The 20627-nt window shown below is 41.2% G+C and overlaps 3 protein-coding genes across 4 annotated transcripts; all 3 read right to left on the bottom strand.

The window, feature by feature from the left end:
- Positions 1 to 1186: 1186 nt before the first annotated feature.
- Positions 1187 to 9190, bottom strand: LOC136424577 (myoneurin-like). Its single transcript, XM_066413190.1, has 2 exons — positions 8602 to 9190; positions 1187 to 1197 (listed from the first exon to the last, which is right to left on the bottom strand). Exons 1-2 carry the CDS (start codon positions 9188 to 9190, stop codon positions 1187 to 1189), a joined length of 600 nt encoding a protein of 199 aa, XP_066269287.1.
- A 1173-nt stretch (positions 9191 to 10363) lies between these two features.
- On the bottom strand, positions 10364 to 15093 carry LOC136424200 (zinc finger protein 568-like). Of its 2 annotated transcripts, XM_066412714.1 has the most exons (3): positions 14979 to 15093; positions 12335 to 13936; positions 11788 to 12077 (listed from the first exon to the last, which is right to left on the bottom strand). In XM_066412714.1, the coding sequence occupies exon 2, from the start codon at positions 13932 to 13934 to the stop codon at positions 12459 to 12461; it is 1476 nt and encodes a 491-aa protein (XP_066268811.1). In that variant the 5' UTR covers positions 13935 to 13936; positions 14979 to 15093; the 3' UTR covers positions 11788 to 12077; positions 12335 to 12458. The 2 variants fall into 2 exon arrangements, with proteins under 2 accessions (XP_066268812.1, XP_066268811.1); XM_066412715.1 differs by lacking the exon at positions 14979 to 15093 and having other exon boundaries at positions 10364 to 12077; positions 12335 to 12454.
- A 722-nt stretch (positions 15094 to 15815) lies between these two features.
- Positions 15816 to 20100, bottom strand: LOC136424357 (zinc finger protein 845-like). The gene is made up of 3 exons (XM_066412927.1): positions 19958 to 20100; positions 17349 to 19440; positions 15816 to 16944 (listed from the first exon to the last, which is right to left on the bottom strand). Exon 2 carries the CDS (start codon positions 19427 to 19429, stop codon positions 17852 to 17854), a length of 1578 nt encoding a protein of 525 aa, XP_066269024.1. The 5' UTR covers positions 19430 to 19440; positions 19958 to 20100; the 3' UTR covers positions 15816 to 16944; positions 17349 to 17851.
- Between the last annotated feature and the right edge of the window lie 527 nt (positions 20101 to 20627).

Raw genomic sequence — 20627 nt, 5'->3', positions numbered from 1 at the left:
CAGACAATTAAAAAAAGGTCCCTATACTTTAGACTATGCTTAGGTTGTCTGTCACGTGGCATTACGGATCAGCTACCGAAGGACGCGCCCTACAAGAACAGCAGCAACCGGTGCTTGAGACATTCTACACGACCTCCTGTCCAGAAGGTGCCGACTTAAGCTATTCTGATAGGCGTGAAAGGTACGTTTGTTTCTTCAACCAATCTTTTTGATCCTTATTCGTTTAAATCAAAGTGGCAGAAATACACAAATATATTCTAGTGGATAGCCATTTAATGTTGTAATGCTGTGTAGTCAGTAGTTATTCATTAATGAGGGTTAGCTTAATCTCAAAGCAGATATTTGGGCGAAAGCTTGTAACGTTTTCTAACTGTTATCAAGGGTTATTAAGATGGCTATCAGAAAATCCCATCGGCTAGATATCGACCCAACCCCCGACATTTGCTTGGAGATTTGTTAGTTCTGAAGAAGGGCATACGGCTGCTGCGACCTGACGTTTTCCTTTGATGACGTCAGAAAAAAAATTCAGGACCAGAGAATTCAGATTGGCCATGGCAACTTCCCTAGCCAATTCCCCAAAAACTTAGGAAAAAGTCTGTTAGACAATGAAGTATAACAACTTACAGCTTATGTACCTACACAAATCCAGACTTTAGGTACAATTGCATTATCTAGACGAGAATGATTACTAAACACAGTTCTCTACTGAAGACTCTTTGTTATCATACTACGAGGCAGATCGACCTTTTTTGAGACAATGGTTGAAATTTTCAGGTTTAAAAAACGTAAGAAATACGGCAGAAAAAGGAGTAAACAACTTTGATATTAATATTCAAATAGCCAGATTCAGACAATTAACACCACCATTTACGGAAGAATAATCACTCGTTGTTTGTCAGGCGGCATTGCGGATCAGGCTCCGAAAAACGCACCTTAGAAGAACAATAGCAACTGGTGTCTAAGGTTCTTCACGAGTATCTACAAAATATGATTTGAAGCTACTCTCACTGGCTTACAAGGTAGGTGTATCTATGTCTGTGGATAATCATTACAGGTAAATTTGTTTTCAATACCATTTTTACAACCATATGTTGGGATAGAAGATTGTGACGTTTTCCAATAAGGCTGGAGGAGCCCAGCAAGCAGAAGACATTTAACAGTCTCCTGACCTTACATCTGCAGATGATCAGTTGAGTTCTGAAAAGGGGAACAGGCGCATTACGCTCTAAAACTTTAATCCTTTGGGTCATTTGTGGAAAGGTGACTACTAAATACAGCCCTATAATGATATTTCAGAAATACCCAGATGGTCCGTTTTAGATAATTCGTTAAATTTTCACTTGACGGATTCCCTGATCAGCATAAAAACGTTGGCAAAAAAAGTAAACAACTTGAATGTCAATATTCATACAACCAGCTCCAGACAATCAACATCGTTATATCACTGATGCCGCAGAAATTTAAAACTGTTTGTTACATATTATAAACGAGAAACTACTACAATCACAGAAGGAAACATGGGGGATCACTTTCTGCACATTCAAAATCATCCAAATGTTGTACAATTTCGTTTTTATCCTGCTGCTGGTTGCCTCACCCTGTTCTCGTACAAAAAGTCACAGAAACAGCAAAAAGAAAAAAAAAACACCTTATCTTAATATTCAAACTGCAAGTTTTAGACAATCAACATAGACATAGTTATGCCACTAGGGCCACATAAATTCACAACAGTTTATTATATACATAACAACCAACTACTGCAGCACGTATCCTACAAGATCAACAGCAAACAGGGGGGGGGGCACTTTCTGCCTTGAAATTGTACAAACATCCAAACGATCATAGAAGCCACTGAAAGGTCTGCAAAACAACCCCAATATTAATATTCAAACAGCCAGCTACAGACAATCAGCACCTCATTTACATATCTTGGGTTGTTTGTCACGCAACAGCACGGATTAGCTACGAAAGGACGCACCTTACAAGAATAAAACCCCGTGTCTTGGACGATCTATACGAGCTCCTAGCAGGTGCAAATAAAGTTATAGAAACGTCAGAAGAAAGAGCAAGAACCTGAATATAAATATTTAAATAGCCAGCTTCAGATAGTCAACACCTTCATTAGCGTAATATTACTCATTTGATACAATTAAATCATTAAGAGTCATATAATGATTTCTTATTTCCGTCTGGAGGGAAAGAGCAACCTTAGTCCGGGCAAGCCGCCCGATATGATGATGATGATTTCCTTATCTGAAAGACGCAAACGTAGTCATAAGAATGTAAGCAAAAATAGTAAACAACCCTCATATCAATATTCACAAGGCAGCTGCAGACAATCAACACAACCATACGCAAATTATTAAGACTAGAGAAATTTCGAAACGTTCGTTACAGACCGTAAATAAACAATAACTGGATCACGTTTTCTATAAGCAGGGCAGCAAAAAGAAAAAGAGTGTGTTTCCAAATATTTTGGGCCACTAATAACGTAACGACCCTGGATGGCTTGCGATAATATTTTTGCAGGTGGAAAGACGAAGGTCAAGTTCGATAATGGGCATCGTAGCGGCTTTTCTTGATACTGCTGCAAATCTTCTGGTTTATGTATCTTTAATCCGGACATCGTGTGATCATGATTGTTGGGTGGCAGATAGCTTTACAACGCACTTTTCGGGTATTGTGCTGTATACGTGTTGTGGCTTTACAGAGGTGCTTCCTGTTCCGTTTAGGTGGCAGGACACCATGGGAAGAAGGTTGCGACATCTGCTGATTTTCCTTCTCATCATCCTGAAGGAGCCTCACATGCCAGAAGCTGGCTGCAGCTGCGCACCATCATCCACCTGTCAATGTCGCTCCATGCGCCTCACCAGCATCCCTCAGAACCTCCCAACATCCATCTCCGACTTGAAATTGAGAGGTAATCTCATTACAACCATAAATCAGTCTGACTTGGTGAAGTTTAAGAATTTGACTCATTTGGACTTGAGTAAGAATCACATCACCACTGTTCATTTATCCAGTCTACTCAATCTCCAAGAGTTGTGGCTACATTGGAATAAAATAACTAATATCAATCATTCTACATTCACCAATCTACCCCAGCTGAGACAGCTGCTCCTTGGATACAACCGAATAAAAAAAATTAGAGCAGGCATATTTGAAAATCTACCCCAGTTACAATGGTTGGACCTGTCCGGTAACCAGATACCAAAGATTCAAGCAGGAGCGTTTGCAAATCTGACCAACCTTCTGCACTTGGGGATAATAAACAGTCACATAACAATGTTTGAACCTGGTGCATTCGCCAATCTACCCCAGCTCCAAAATTTGCGGCTGTCAAGCAACAAGATAACGAAGATCCAGACGGGTACATTTGCAAATATACCCCGGCTATATTGCTTGCTTCTGTCTGGCAACCCGATAACAACGATTCAAGCTGGTTTCTTCGCAAATCTGCCCGGGCTAAAAACGTTGATTATTCGCCACGCCCAGATAAAAAAGATTAATGCAGATACATTTGCAATGCCAATGGTATCCCAGCTCGAAAAGATTGTTTTAACCAGCAACCCGCTTACAACGATTCAGCCAGGTTCATTATTACGTCTAATCAATTTCAAATGGCTAAACTTGATGTATAACCAAATAACAGTGATTCAGGCAGAAACATTTGCAAATCTACCCCTGCTCGAAATGTTGCTGCTGTCCTGCAATAAAATAACAACGATTCAACCTGGTGCATTTAAAAATCTATCCCAGCTCCAAAATATGACACTGGCCTCCAATCAAGTCACAAAGATCCAGGTTGGTACATTTGCAAATCTGCCCCGACTACAAAAGTTGAACCTGTGCTCCAACCAGATTAAACACATTCATTTTGGTGCATTTTCGAATCTGCCCAAACTCGAACATTTGGACCTTCGGTCAAACAATATTTCTGTCATTACGCCTTCAGCACATGGCTTTCTCTCATCTAGCCTTACTATTGCACTTGATGGGAACCCTGTGCAGTGTGAATGTGGGATGGCTCCCTTCAGGAAAATTGTTACTGAATTTCCTTCGTTTAAGGACAAGATGATCTGTGCTCAACCCAAGAAATTACAGGGGCAGAAGCTTGCAATTGTCAATCCTAAAGAAATGATATACGTCACCGCTCGTTATCACTGGTACTTCAAACGTAATGCCGACTCAACAGCATGTCCTGTAGGTAAAGCAAGAGCAACCCTACCCTCCCCCCTTGCAATCACTTCAGACAAACCAGAAAGCAGCAGTTCCCCAAGTTTCCCCCTCACTGTTCTCATTGGATCTATATGTGGTCCGGTAGCTGGCATTGTCCTGGTTGGCATCATCATTCTCATAGTGTGCCAGTGCAAGAAGAGGACCATGCATCCCATTTCAGGGCAAAATGCCAATGTTGTCGGTAGCAACAGAAACACAGCCGTAAAGACCGGAGGTGATGGCCACCAATATGAAGATATAGGTAACCTCCATAATCAGACAGGGCAGGGGCAGTTTCAGGCTAGCACTCAATCTCTCAAAGTTGGGAATATATCGCACAACAAACTATCACATAACAAAGTTTTAGCTGCCTTGAAACCAAATCCTCAGTACGTAGATGGGGCAGCACCAACATCCACTAATGGTCATGATGAGACAGAACAGGGTCATACTCAGGTTCAGGTCACAGCTTCTGTAGAGATCAGTGGTCATGATCACCATTACGAAGATGTGGACAACCAAAAAGGTCGTGCGGGGCAGGGGCAGGCATCCACTAGTGGCCATGATCAGACAGGGCAGGTTCAGTCTAATGTAACAGCTGCTATAGTGACAAGTGGTAACGATCACCATTACGAAGATGTAGACAACCAAAAAGGTCGCACAGGGCAGGGGCGGAATCAGGTAGTAATCTATGGCCATGAAAAGAAAGGGCAGGGTCAGTCTCAGGCTCAGTCTCCAGCTGCTGTAGTGACCAGTGGCCAGGAACACCATTACGAAAATATGGACATCCAAAATGATCGTACAGGGCAGGGCCAGACTCAGGCAATAATTGAATCCAACACAAACACCACAGCTGCTGTAGTGAGCAGTGGTCATGATCAGGCAGCACAGGGTCAGTCTCAGGCCATCCGTAAAGCCCTTGAGGCTGGAAATCTATCTTATGGTACAGGGCCAACTGCCTCAAAGCTGAATTCTCTGTACAAAGTCGTGGGTCAGTCTCGGGCAATAATTGAATCAAACACAAGCACCACAGCTGCTGTAGTGACCAGTGGTCAGGATCACCATTACGAAAATATGGACATCCAAAATGGTCGACCAGGGCAAGGTCAGACTCAGACAATGAATGAATCAAACACTAACACCACAGCTGCTGTACTGAGCAGTGGTCATGACCAGACAGGACAGGGCCAGTCTCTGGCCATCCGTAAAGCCCTTGAGGCTGGGAATCTATCTTATGGTACAGGGCCAACTGCCTCAAAGCTGAATTCTCTGTACAAAGTTGCGGGCCAGTATCAGCCTATCATTAAATCCAACACAAACATCACAGCTGCTGTAATGACCAGTGGTCATGATCAGACAGGGCAACGTCAGTCTCAATCCATCACTGAATCCAACACAAACACCACAGAAGCTTTAGTGACCAGTGGTCATGATCAGACAGGACAGGGCCAGTCCCAGGCCATCACTGATTCCAAAACAAACACCACAGCTGTAGTGACCAGTGGTCATGATCAGACAGGGCAGGGCCAGTTCCAGCCCACCACTGATTCCCTTGATGTTGGAAATATATCTTATGGCACAGGCCCGACTGCCTCGCAGCTGAATTCTTTGTACCCTAATGTGGATATACAATGATTAAATCCACATTTCCACAGAGGGGAGATAATCTGGCAACCGCTAAGCGAAAAAATGGGCTTATGTGTAGTTTGCGGTTCAACTTGAACCATATACATAGGCCAGAAAATGTAGTTTTTTGCAAACTATTAAGAGATTATAGGAAGAACATGAAGGTTATCAAAAGATCATTGCGATCATTTGAAAAACCGTAGAGATGACTAAGCACTAGCAAAAAGACCATTTAGTGTTAAGTGTCTGGATCCAAGATCCTCCCAATTGAATTGGTGTACCACCGAGAATGATAAACAGCTCTGCTACTTAACTAGTAACTCTAACCTCTAACAAAGACCAGGCAGAACCCACATGCAACATGGAATCTGTATGAATCTGTCTGGAAAACAAACGCTTGCAGGCCCCAACATTCAGGTTGAACCATATTATGTCATCTATTAGTGATGGTGCTTTGTCAAAAGACACATTAAAACAGTGTCGTCCAATTTTAGATTGTTAAGACTCTCTGGCAACCAACTGTCTTACCAAATCAGAAAGCACATGTTGGCAGTTCCCGTTGGACTTTCATGCCACTATTGACACCCCTAATTGCCGTACAGGGTACAAGTTAAACCATTGGTAACTTTGACATAGAAAAACTTGTAGCACTTTGGGGCTGTTTTAGAAACAGACTTATTATTTAACAATGGTTTATCAAAAGATGCTTAGAAACCATTATCAAACTGTGTGCATGATATGATTTGTAGGAAATACGGACGTATATTGTGCAGATGTAATGTTTACTTCTGGTTAATTATTTTTCCTCAGTCCCTCTAGTGGTTGTTTATAAATTAGCCAATGTCCAAGGAAAACCATAATTTATCATTTGCTTATTTTGTTGCAAAGGTTGATGTTTGGCAGCAAACAACATCTGGAAAAGTAAATGAAACTAGAAGTGTAGAGTATGAGCCCTCATGATTTTTTTGGAGGTAACAATTGTAACTTTACACAAGTTCATTACAGTTGACAATCCACACTTTGTATTGCTGTGTATTATATTACTTATTATTGCATAAACAAGAACAGAGCATTTTTTGCGATTCTGTGTTTAATATGGAGACTTGAAGCTTCAAACAAATATATAATTAGCAGAGCAAAGTACTCCAGAAAATATCGATGAAATATAAATTGCAAATCACTACATTTTCAAATATCCGTCATCACTGTTGGATGTTTCAATAGGAAGGTGACATTTGCATCAGTGTTTCTAACAGTAATTTTCCCTTTTCAGTGGCATTGTAAGGTAAGGTAAGGTAGCGTTGTAATGATGTTTGGTGTTTATAATCATTTATGTAAGTCAGAGTGATTTCTGCTTTAATCAACTGTACACAAAAAAAGCATTTACAAGCCTGTAAGGTAGAGTATGATGGGCCTTTGTGGTGAAACATGAAACAAAATGTTACACTTTTGGTCTTGCAAAAAAGACTTCGAGCAAATAAGGAAACCTAGACAGTGGTTTAAGTTGGAATGGTCAATAAACATTATCATTGGAAATATAACTGTAATATACATGTAGTGTGTTTGAATGTGACGTCACCTCCAGTACCCTGGTTGGTTGAACCTCGGAAAGTATTACCTATGACCTTACACCGTAGTCACGTTAGTGCGAAACCGTATTAGCTGCAGTATTGCAAAGTTTATTCATGCTTTGTTAAGCAGATTTTCGTCATGGTTTCTGTTTTACTTTTATAACACTCGGACAACAATGAAGACATGACTTTGAATTCATTGTTCAGTGATTTTCCAAGTTGTTGGGAACCATATTGTTATCCCATACCTCAACTTGAACAGCAAAGTGTGTACCTTTTGTAAATTACACATGGCTGTTAATGATGAATATGTTTGCCTTGAATTATTTGTGTTGGATTCTAAATATGAATTGCAAAAGAGCGACATTAATCTTGATGTGAATGTTTTGCTGGTTGTAAAATTTCGTGCAAAAATACAGCACAACGTCTTATAATTACATTCTTCCATTTCTTGTATATTTTTTCTTAGTGGATCTCCGTCCTTTCATGTTGACTACTGCAAAATAGTTGGACTTCATCTGTTCCCATTCACCTACTTTCAAAACTAGGTTATTTGCACACACAAAATCCAGTAGCCACCATCGGCAACAATAATATTAATAGTACTCATGACAGTCAGTATTGAGTTATTTGTTTTTAGGGAACAATGAAGTTCTATTTCACAGCGTGTACATTCAGCAAGCCAGCAAAAAAAAGCAGAAGTACACAGAGAACGAGAGTCCACGACCTCATACCTTCATAAAGTAATTCATTATTATGTTTTATTTCATTTCTCACAACAGTACTAAATTTCTTCAGTACTTATATGTAGATGATTACACATTCTCTCTGTCATTCAGTCAACACCTTACACCTACACATTAAAACAACATAAAGTCACACAGTGCCTGATTGTGTACTAAAGAATAGCTCAATTGCTCACTTTATTATACCTTACTAGTATTTAATATCGGTGCCAACTTTTCTACCATTACAACCATTTTTGGCAACTATGAAAATCACCTGATTTGCTTGATACATGAATCAAAATGCTCACTTCTACATCGTTAAGCATTCTACACTTTGGTAACACTTATGCAAATTTCTGTGCAGCTGAATTGTCACATTAATCAGATTTTTTCTCCTGTATGTTTTCTAATATGCAGAGATAGGTAAGGCATGCTAGCCGTTCTGTATCCACACTCACCACACATGTAGGGCTTCTTTCCAGTGTGTTTTATCATGACATGTTCGTCTAAGCGGCATTTCCGTGCAGTAGAATAGTCACACTGATCACATTTGTATGGTTTCTCACCTGCGTGTTTTTTCATGACGTGTCTGTCTAAGCGTCCTTTCAGTGCAGAACAATAATCACACTGGTCACATTTGTATGGCTTCTCAGCAGTGTGCCTCGTCAACACATGTCGGTCAATTTGGCATTTCTGTATAGCAGAATAATCACATTGGTCACATGTGTAAGGTTTTTCGTCTGTATGTTTTCGCGCTTGTCGTTTCAGATTTGCCTTAACTCTTGTACTGTACCCACAGTACGTACAAATGTGAGCTGTGGCAGATTTTTCCCTTTGCCTACTTCTGTGTCCTGCACTGCCCGATACATGCAGATATGTAGAACCCCCTTCGTCAGACTGGGCAAAGTCTCCGTCACACGTTTCCTCGATTAGAACGTCCTGCTGCTGTCCCGGGTCTGTTGTCTGCTCCAAACTGCTACCTGCCTCGTTCCCAGAATGCGTAGTGTGCGGTTCCTCACCTGGAGGCTGAAAGGTTGCCTCGGCCATTGCTAATATTATGCATTGCAGATTTAAGCAAAGAAAGTTTATCACAAGATTCTAAACCTTATTAAAGGGGTCAGTACACAATAATATAGTTATTGAATAAAACGTAATCTAAAAGTGTAGTTTCCAACTTCATGTATTGGTGGGGTGGAAGAGGTAGAATAGCACGATTCACGACCATCTGGGCTACAATTAAACTTATCCGAAAAGGTCCAACATTGTATAGTTTATTGCATAACTGCATCCGTTTGCTTGTTGCGGCAATAGGCCAACCTTGTTAGGTATATTTATTGAATCCCTTGTTTTGCAGGTTTCATCCCCCTCCCCAATATAATGCAGGTCTGACGTTCTCTTCCAAAACGCCCATAAATCTAAGTCATCATTGTTAACAAACGACCGAATAAGAGTTAACAGTGCACAGATACCTTACCTGTCGTTTAGTGGAGAGGCCGCTGCAACATGACCCTTAAAGCCTAGTAAAAGTCCATCAGATTGGATAGAGATATTTTCAGGAAAAATCGAAATGGCGGACAAACGGTACTTTAGGTCAAAGGTTAAAATTTATGAACCTGATACTTCGGTTCGAAGGGTCGAAGTGCAGGTCAACGTCGAACGCTTTGTGCATCCTTCTTCATGACCATTAAATGTTGTTCATCGTATTTATAGGCAGGCTTTCTTTCCCCCTTGACGAATTCAAGTTTCCAATACAAAGGGGTCTGCATGGGGGTCCCGATAATGCTTTAGACTAAGACGACCTCGCTTTGCACTAGATTCTTGAAGTCAAGTTCGTAAAATGTGACAATGCTGTTTCGAATTATGGGGATGATAAAGCTTTCCCTAAAAAAAGGTAATCAAGATAGCTTGATAACCCATTTTTAATGATATTATGATATAATTACATCAAGACAAGTTATCATATGGCTTTTGATGTGTTTTCCAAAGAATCACAAAGAATTCCAGAGAATAAGCAGTATTAAATTTTATGCTCTTCAAAGACTGATAGATAATGTATCTGCCCTTTAGAACTAGTTCCCGGATAGATGGAAGCAACGTATGGTAGTGTTGGGACAATTCAGACAAATACAGAATGGAATTTTTATTATATTCGTAGATATCAATGTGATACATATTTGACTCATACACTGTCACCGTAAGAAAGAAGAAAACACAAATAGCTTAAATACCTGCAGCATTTATTTGCAACAGAAAAGTGTCATATATGATAGATGCAACGTTCTATCTATCTCGTACAAAACAAGCCTGAAACAGAACACTCTTTTAGAGCTGAGAAAAGTAAACAAAAAAAGACTGGAGCGAACTTGGTTGCTTCCATTGTAACCTGGTCACTTTGGAGACATTAAGTGCCCATTTTTGTACATTAATAGTTCTGAAACACTAGAGTTGTTGTCCTACTATAAAGACTTTTACAAACTTAGGGATCCTGGTTGACAATGTTTCTCGTCGGTGTGTTTCTTCATGACGTGTCTGTCTAGCTGTACTTTCTGTGCAGCAGAATAGTCGCACCGGTCACATTTGTAAGGTTTCTCGCCTGTATGTTTTCTCATATGTACAGATAATTTGTCCTTATCATCTGTTCTGAAACCGCACCCATCACACAGGTAGGGTTTCTCACCAGTGTGTTTTCTCATGACGTGTCGGACTAAATGGTGTTTCTCAGCTGCAACATAGTCACAACGATCACAACTGTAAGGTTTATCACCTGTGTGTCTCTTCATATGATTGGCTAGCTCATAATTATGAACCGTTCTGTATCCACACTCCTCACACATGAAGGGTTTCTCACCGGTGTGTTTCATTATGACGTGCCGGTCTAAATTCTTTTTCTGTGCAGCAGAATAGTCACACTGGTCACATTTATAGGGTTTCTCTCCCGTGTGCTGTCTCATATGGTTGAATAGAAGTGCCTTTTCGGCTGCTCTGTATGGACATTCCCCACACATGTAGGGTTTTTCACCGGTGTGTTTCATGACATGTCGTTCCATACGGGATTTCTCAGTAGAAGTATAGTCACAATGATCACACGTGAACGATCTTTCCCCTTTCTGTTTTCTTATAGGTGGAGTAAGGTCAAACTTGTATCGTACCTTGTACCCACTTTCCCCATATTTCAAAGCTGTGGCAGATTTTGCTCCTTGCTTACTTCTGTGTCCTGCAATGTCCGGTGCTTGTAGACATGGGCCTCTTTGCTCCGGCTGGGCAAAGTTTCCGCCACAGGTTTCCTCGCTAATAACGCCCTTGTCCTGCTGCCGTCCTGGGTCTGTTGTCTGCTCTACACTGCTGCTTGGCTCGTTCCCAGGAGTACCAGACCGTAGTTTTTCGCCGTGCGTTTCCTGGTTATCACTATAGGTCTCCTGAAATAGCTCGTCGTCTGGTTCGTCCTGCTGCCATCCCGTGTCTTCTGTCTCCTCGTCGTCGGTGAGCGTCTCCTTAGCAGGATAATCTGTTAGTAGGGCTGCAAGGTATGTTTCCTTGCCCTCATTGTACGTTTCTCGGGATAGCTCGTCGTCTTGTTCGTCCTGCTGCCTCCTCATGGATATTCTATCCCCCTCGTTGGTGTGCATCTCGTTTACAGGAAAACCTGTTGGTAGGGTTGCAACGCACGTTTCCTGGTGCTCGCTGTACGATTCTCGGGCTGGCTCGTGGTCTTGTCCATCCTGTTGCCATCCCGTGTCTTCTGTCTCGTCGTCGTCGGTGTGCATCTCGTTCAGAGTTTGTTTCGTAAGAAGCTCTTGCATTAGAGGCAAACAGGCTAACCTGTCCTCTGTTCTATACGTTTCATTGTCCTTTCATCTGTCTTGTTCCCAACCCTTGTCTCCTGTCTTCCGCTCTTTGATGTGCATCTCGTTAACAGGTTGCTCCACATGAAACTCTGTAACGAAAGGATCACATGTTAAGACGTCCTTGTATGAAAGAGAGGAAAGAAAATATTGGAAATACACAAGATTGGTGACATTTTTCTTATGTATTTCCATACCTATTGCAGTGAGTAATACTTGTAAGCCGTAGAGCTGCGAAAAATATATCCAATACAAATTTTCTCTCAAGTGTAATTAACCATGATTCATAACGCTGTACCTTTCCGTGCAGTAGAATAGTCGCACTGATCAAACAAGTAGGGTTTCTCACCTGTATGTTTTCTCTTATGTCGGTACAGACAAGACCTGTCAGCCGTCCTGTAGCCGCATTTTTCGCACACGTAGGGCTTCTCACCGGTGTGTTTTGTCATCCTGTGCTGATTTAAACCTTCTTTTCATGTTGCAGAAAAATCACATTGATCACATTTGTAGGGTTTCTCTCCTGTATGCTTTTTCATATGTCGGTAAAGGAGATGTATAGCAGGCGTTCTGTATCCGCACTTGTCACACATGAATGGCTTCTCACCGGTGTGTTTTCTCATGACGTGTTGGTCTAAACATACCTTCTGTGCAGCAGAATAGTCACACTGGTCACATTTATAGGGCTTTTCACCTGTATGTGTCCTCATGTGTCGGGATAGTTCAGACTTAACAGCTGTCCTATATCCGCAAGTGTCACACATTAAAGGTTTCTCGCCGGTGTGTTTCACCATGACGTGTTGGTCTAAAGTGCCTTTCTGTGCAGCAGAATAGTCGCATTGGTCACATTTGTACGGTTTCTCACCCGTATGTTTTCTCATATGTCGGGATAGGTTGACCCTATCAGCTGTTCTGAAACCGCACTCACTACACAAGTATGGTTTCTCCCCGGTGTGTTTTCTCATGACGTGGCGATCAACATGATTTTTCCTTGCTGCAACATAGTCACAACGGTCACAGCTGTAAGGTTTTGCACCTGTATGTGTTCTCATGTGTAAGGATAGGTTGGACTTAATAGACGTCCTGAATCCGCACTCCTCACACATATAGGGTTTCTCATGGGTGTGGTTCGTCATGACGTGTCGGGTTAAATGATTTTTCTGTGCAGCCGAATAGTCACACCGGTCACATTTAAAGGGTTTCTCACCCGTGTGTTGTCTCATATGTTTGGATAGAGCTGACTTTTCGGTTGTTCTGTATGGACACTCTCCACAGATGTAGGGCTTCTCACAGGTGTGTTTTCTCATGACATGTTGGTCTAAGTTATATTTCTGTGCAGCTGAATAGTCGCACTGGTCACATTTGTAGGGCTTCTCACCTGTATGTTTCCTCAAATGTCGGGACAGTTGAGACCTAACAGCTGTCCTGTACCCGCACTCCTCACACATGTGGGGTTTGTCATCAGTGTGTTTTGTCCTGACGTGTTGGTCTAGAGTACTTTTAAATGCCGTTCTATATCCGCACTCTCCACACATGTAGGGTTTTTCACCGGTATGTTTAACCATATGTTGGTTCAACTGATCTTTTCGAACAGCAGAATAGTCACACTGGTCACACTTGAAAGGTTTTTCCCCTGTATGTCTTCTTACGTGTCGTATAAGTTTAGCCTGATATGGTGCCCTGAACCCACAGTACTTACATATGTGAGCTGTGGTAGGTTTTTCCTTTTGTCTACTTCTGTGCACTAAACTGGATTTGGCATCTTGCCTTCTTCCATACGTGTGGTCATGTAGACCCGAAGAGTCTCCCTCGTCAGGCTGGGTAACGTCTCCGTCGCGCGTTTCCTCCCTTAGAACGTCCTGCTGCCGTCCCGGGTCTGTTGTCTGCTCCCCGCTGCTGCTTGTGTCGTTCCCAGGATGCCCGGTAGAAGGCTCATAGGTTGGCTCGGCCATTGCTAATAATACGTAATAACAGATTTAGACAAAGTACTACAGTAGTATATCACAGAATTCAGGGCCAGTAAGCAATAAGAGACAGAGGCTATTGATCACTAAGAATTTTCCCTACAGTTTTGACAGGCTGTGGTTGTAGCCTGTCCAGGTTTTTTTCTAGAAAAATTGAACAAGAGGGAGCACACACAGGCGAGGGAGTGAATTCTATGTATTTATGAAAGAATCAATCGCTGAGTGAAGACTGTATGTTGGATATTAAGCTAAAATCTGAATTCAACAAGGGGGCACTGGGCTGTAACAAGAGGATGCAGTGCCCCTCTTTCCCAGTTTAGATGAACCCCTGCTGTCAATAAGGATGTTTTTCCGTTATTTACAGGTTACAGCTTGATGGAATATATGTTAATAATGGTCAATCAGAACTCCTACTACTGTAAGTTTGTGAAAGTGGGGCACGAACCCTAGAGTTTCAAAAATGTTAATGGCCCATGGTTTCCTATGCCATCTCTTTACCAGTTGACCTAACAATGTGTAACAAAGCATTTGGAAGAACAATATTAATACAGGGCAAACAAATACCTAGCCTGTCAATAACACTTTTATTTCACTATTGACAGCGGACGGCCTGTCATGGTTAATGATAGAATAAAAACTTATATAAAAGTGGAGTGTCCGACTGTTTTACCAATTAACGACGAGCTACAATGTAATCAAGATGTAGGCGGCCCTTACTCATTGGGTTATTCCAAAACATAAAGGCGACATAAAGGGATATGTTCCAAATTGCAGATATTAATCGCAGCAAGAAGCAAGATCAAGTGGGCAACATTTATACTTTTTCTTAAAAGATTTAACGTTGTCTTCAATTGCATACGTTTGTTTGTTAATGCTATTGTTAGGTTTAGTTCGAATCCCTTATTTTGCACGTTTCGCCCCCTCCCCAATAAAATGCAGGTCTGGCGTTATTCTAATAAAAACACCGATAAATCTAAATCAACGCTGTTTAGACACAACCCAGTAAGCGTCAACAGTGCGAAAATGCCTTACCTGTCGTTTAGTGGGGCGTCTCATGTGATATGAACTATAAAGCCTGCAGAAAATAGCGCTAGAAGTGACACTATTTTTTACGAAAAGAGACAAAATGGCGGACAAGCGGTATATTGGGTCAAAGGTTAAAAGGTATACACCTGGTACATCAGTTAAAGGGTCAAAGTGCAGTTTCCGCTGAACACTTTATGTCCCTCTCCATGTCCATACGATTCATCGTGGTACATTTCAGGAAGATTTATTTGTCAGGGGATGGGTCATATTCATATAAGAGGTGCTAGGAGATTGCTAATGATTAATATACGAGGGTCTACGTTGGCTAAATCAGATAGGAACACCCTCGCATTACACAAAATTCAGAACGCCAGTTACGCAGTGTGCCCATCTCGCTGCGAATTACCGGGATAAAAAGGGTTTCTTTACGAATTACATTAACTCAAAATAGCTCACTTATATCTTACGGAAATGGAGCATGCAAGCTCTCGTGATATCAGGCGAGAGACAGTGTTACACACTAGTACCGTACTTCACATTATAATTAGTAAAATAAAGTCTAATTATCATGTGACCTTTTACGTGTTTTATGTTATCTACGTATATAAACTACTTCCAGTGAATTAGGAGTTTCATCTTAGCTGCTGTAAAAAAAGTCTCTTTTTTTCCACAAACCATGTACACTAGCATTTCTGGATAGTTTTTGTCGATTTATGGTAAATTGTAGAAACCTAAAGTACCTTGGACCATTAAAGAACGAAGTCTCAAGTACTGTCACACATATCGTTTTGATGAACGATTGAAATGTACAAAAGAATAATCAAAGAAAAGAAAACACAAATGTTTGAAAACGTGCAACTTTATTCTCAGCCAACAATTAATCTACAGTTAAACGTATCAAAGCAGTGGATCATATATTAATAAGTTTAAGCCAAGGTAACCTATATTATTGTATTATAATATTAGACATAACATAGAATGAGCTAATTTGCAAATCGCTATCACAACCACATCCTTCTGCGATGAAGTTCATCCACAGTGAAGTTGTCCTGTTAACGTTTAACCCTCAAACCGCCGTATGGGGTCAAAATTGACCCCAGGCGTATATCAACATGTGCCATTTTGACACTTTTAGTCGAAAACGAAATTCCTCATATGAGTTTGTTTGTATATATGTCTTGTAACTTTTCATACATTTTTACCGAGATTGGCTCATTGTTGATTAAGTTATCCTAGAAAGTTTACGCGTGGTCCAGTGGGGTCAAAACTGACCTCAGCAAAATCTGCACTCATATTCCCTATTGTTTGATACTTATCATCTAGTAACATGTATGCCAAGGGTTATCATGATCATAGTAACAAAATATCAAATTGTTGCCAACGAAATCTTAGCAAAGGTGACCAAGTTTGGTTGTTCTAGCGTAAGCAATTCAAATGCTATATGACACGAAGTGTTGGCGCAGGCCTCAAAGGAGCCCACTTGTCTGAATAGCGTTAGTTGCAAAAGACGATGTTCCCTCTTTTTGCATGAATTATGATAATAAGCAGAAATAGTTCACACCTAATCATGTCAATCTGTCCCTTGTATATTAATGGAACTTTACATATATACAAATCACAAAAAGAGTCACCAAAGAGACTGTATTTGTAGAAAACATTGTGGGGTCAGTTTTGACCCCATACGGTAAGACTAGTCTTAAAAAAGCTACGGTGGGTTGAGGGTTTAAAAGATTGAAAATCAACTCAACTTTGGAATTAAAACACTGGTTTCCGTAAAGATTCAGCTGATCTTTTTTAGTTACACTGCTACAAAGTATGAACAGAAAGACGAATAATATATCAAAATAACAAAAACATCGAAATAAGCACATTTTTAAAATACAGCTTTACAACCTGTATGTTTTTACCTGCGCCGGAAAAGCTGAGCCTGTTTTTTCTATTTCCACACACCAGCGTCAGACATATCTTTTATCTAAGGCTACACCAAGTAATTTTTATGGATGACGTCCGCGAGCGCATTGATTTTGGTCTGTTCCCAGAAAAAAAAAAAAAATTCCGCTTCCTGTAACTATGATCAAAGAGTTACGACAGTGCCGCAAATCAATGGGATATGGAAAGAAACAGGACAGGACAACAACTGCTGTTCAACTTCAACTGATTTATTCAAATTATTGCTGTTTTCATGATGAATAAAATAATTGTTACTTGTTGCACTGTGTTCTCTCATTCAATTTGTGTCCTAACATGTGTCGTCGACTATCATATTTAAAATCTAGGCATCTTGTTTTTTTCCGCCCTTCTTGTTTTTTTTCCGCGCTCTCGCATTAGATTTAGGGTCTCCAAAGGACGTCATCCATAATAATTACTTGGTGCAGCCTAATCTGTACCAACACGAGTCACTTTGTGCATTGTCTTACGCCTGATCAACCGTCTAACTAGTCCCCTAATTATGTAAATGCCCGTTTTAATTTCCACTGCACTAAAGTTGTTGCACCATTTACATTCTCAAATTTCAAGATCATATGGAAGTTGTCCTATTTTACTACATGTTGATTTTGAGTGCAATGTAGCACACCGTGGCTTTCTCACCACTGTGAGCACACATGAGCTTTCCATGCTGCAAAATATTTGCTCTAGTCAGTTTTCTGACAGGTACAGAAAAGTCGGACTTTCCAGGCGTCTTCTACATCCACACTCCCCACGAATAAGGCAGAACTATCGGCCGTCCTATACTCGCATTGGTTACAACTATACTTTTTTCCCCAATGTGTTTCGCCATGACATGTTCGTCTAAATCCCTTCCCAGTGTTGTCACGTCGGTTGTAATTTTAGCGTCTCTCACCTGTATATTTCCTCAAAATAACGTATTCCTAACACCTTCACACCTTCGTATCAGTGTGTTTTTTCATATGTTGGTCCAGGTTACATTTATATCTAGCAGAATAGTCGCACTGGTCACATTTGAAACGTTTCTCACCGGTATGTCTTCTCATGTGTGTGGTTAGATGAGCCTTCTGAACTGTAGCATATCCACACTCCCCACACACGTAGGGCTTCTCACCGGTGTGTTTCGCCATGACGTGTTGGTCTAATGCGCATTTCTGTATCGCGGAATACTCGCACTGGTCACATCTGTATCGTTTCTCGCCGGTATGTCTTCTCATATGTCGGGTTAGGCTGCCCCTTATACCTGTCCTAAATCCGCATTCCCAACACATGTACGGCTTTTCACCAGTGTGTTTATCCATATGCTGTTTCAGATCTCTTCCATACGCTGTAGAATAGTCGCACTGGTCACACGTGTAGGGTTTCTCACCTGTATGTTTTCTCATATGTACCGATAGGTGGGACTTTGTCCCAGTCCTGTGTCCGCAAATTTCGCACATGTAGGGCTTCTCACCAATGTGTTTAGCCATGATGTGTTTGTCTAAACCACATTTCTCTATTGTGGAAAAGTCGCACTGATCACATTTGTGACTTTTTTCAGCTGTATGTATTTTCAGGTGACGGGATAGGCGGTTCTTTAAGGCCGTCCTGTATCCACACTCCTCACAGACGTGGGGCTTCTCACTACTGTGTTTTGTGATGACGTGAACATCCAAACAGCGTTTGCGTGCGGAAGAATAGTCGCATTGGTCACATCTGTAGGGTTTCTCACCTGTATGTGTTTTTAAGTGTTTTGAAAGACTTGACTTATACGCAGTCCTGAATCCGCACTCTCCACAGATGTATGGTTTCTCACCGGTGTGTTTCACATTGTGAATCTTCAGGTTGGTTTCGACAGCTGTAGAATAGTCACACTGGTCACATTTGTAGGGTTTCTCACCGGTATGTTTTCTGATGTGTACAGATAGGCGGGACCTGTCAGCTGTCCTGTATCCACAGTCCCCACAGATGTACGGTTTCTTACAAGTGTGTTTTCTCATAACGTTTTGGTCACGTTTCTGTTCTCCAGCATAGTCACACAGGTCACACTGGTAATTTTCTTCACCTCTGTGTTTTCTCTTATGTTGGGATAGGCCAGATCTATCAGCTGTCCTGTATCCACACTCCTCGCACAAAAAGGGCCTCTCATCAGTGTGTTTCATCAACACATGTCTGTCAACTTGGGATTGTTGTGCAGCAGAATAGTCGCACTGGTCACATTTGAAAGGTTTCTCCCCGGTATGTTTTCTTACATGTCTTGCTAGGTTGGCCTTACATGATGCCATGTACCCACAGTACCCACATTTGAAAGCTGTGGCAGATTTTTCCCCTTGCCCTCTTCTGTGCCCTGTACTTACAGGTGCATGTGGATATGTAGAACCTCCTTCGTCAGACTGGACAAAGTCTCCGTCGCTTAGAACGCCCTGCTGCTGTCCCGGGTCTGTTGCCTGCTCCCCACTGCCGCTAGTCTCGTTCCTAGGATGCCCGGTAGGCGGCTCTTCCAGATGAGGCTCACAAGTTGGCTTGGCCATTGCTAAGAAGTCTTAGCAGATTTAAAAAAAAACAAAACATCACAGAATCTTAAAAGGGTCAGTACGCAAAAATAAAACCTCAAAATATGTCACTTACTGTCTTTCTTCTATTTCTTCATACTTCTATTCTGCCACTTCATGTATTAAGAAAGTCACTAATTAACGACGAAGTACATAATAATCAAGTGGGCATGTAGGTCATGTAGGTGGCCCTTACTCATTGGGCTATTTGTCAATTTGCATATATCTGTCCCAGTGCAAGAAGCACGAGTAAGTGAGCAACATCTAAACCTTATCCTGAATGGTTCAACATTGGTTTATATTGTATAAATCTATCCGCTCGTTTGTTACTACTATAAGCAATATCGTTACGTTTAGTTTAGTTTGAATCCCTTGATTTGCACATTTCGCCCCCTTCCCCACTATAATGCAGGTCTACGGACGTTGTTTTTCAAAAACGCATATAAATCGACATAATCGCTGTTTAGACACGACTTAATAAGCCTCAGCAGATGACAAATGTCTTACCTGTTGTTTAGTGAAGCAAATGTCGTGATATAGCTTGCTGAAAGTCGCGTCGGCTTGGAGATAAGTTTTACCATATAACCTCCTTGGTTTTACCAAAAGACTCCCTCAAAATGGCTGAGAAGCGGTAAAGTAGGTGAAAGATCAAACCAGACTAACCTGATACACCAGTTCAAAAAGGTCAACGTGCAGTTCACTGCTGAACGCTTTATGCACCCTTCTTTATAACCATGGCTGTTCAATGTATTTACAGGAATGTTTTTTTATTAATTTCTGGACGAATTAAGCTGGCAATAAAATGTTCTGAATGGGGGTCCAGATAACGCCATACGCTAATTGAATATATAATTATGCGGTTCATCGTGGTACATTTCAGGAGGGTAATGTTTTGTCCCTGGATTAGTCAAGTTGATGATTTATAAGGACCTATATCGAGGTTCCCGATAAGTATCACGCTTAATTCAACTGGACTGCTTAACCCAATACGATGAATTCAGGAATAGACAATATTCCAGTTACGGCGGTCATTTTGAATTCCCAGAGGTCAGTTCGGGGCCATGCACCAAAACGAGGCAGTACCTGACCCAGATCCTAAGTCTATAACCTGTAATGCCAGCTATATCATCTTCGGTGGTACATTTCGCTCCTCTAAAATGAAATAATCTAATATATG

This window comes from Branchiostoma lanceolatum, chromosome 18 (genome assembly GCF_035083965.1).
Source record: "Branchiostoma lanceolatum isolate klBraLanc5 chromosome 18, klBraLanc5.hap2, whole genome shotgun sequence".
Lineage (NCBI taxonomy): Eukaryota > Metazoa > Chordata > Leptocardii > Amphioxiformes > Branchiostomatidae > Branchiostoma > Branchiostoma lanceolatum.
This window is presented reverse-complemented; position numbering and strand designations above follow the sequence as displayed.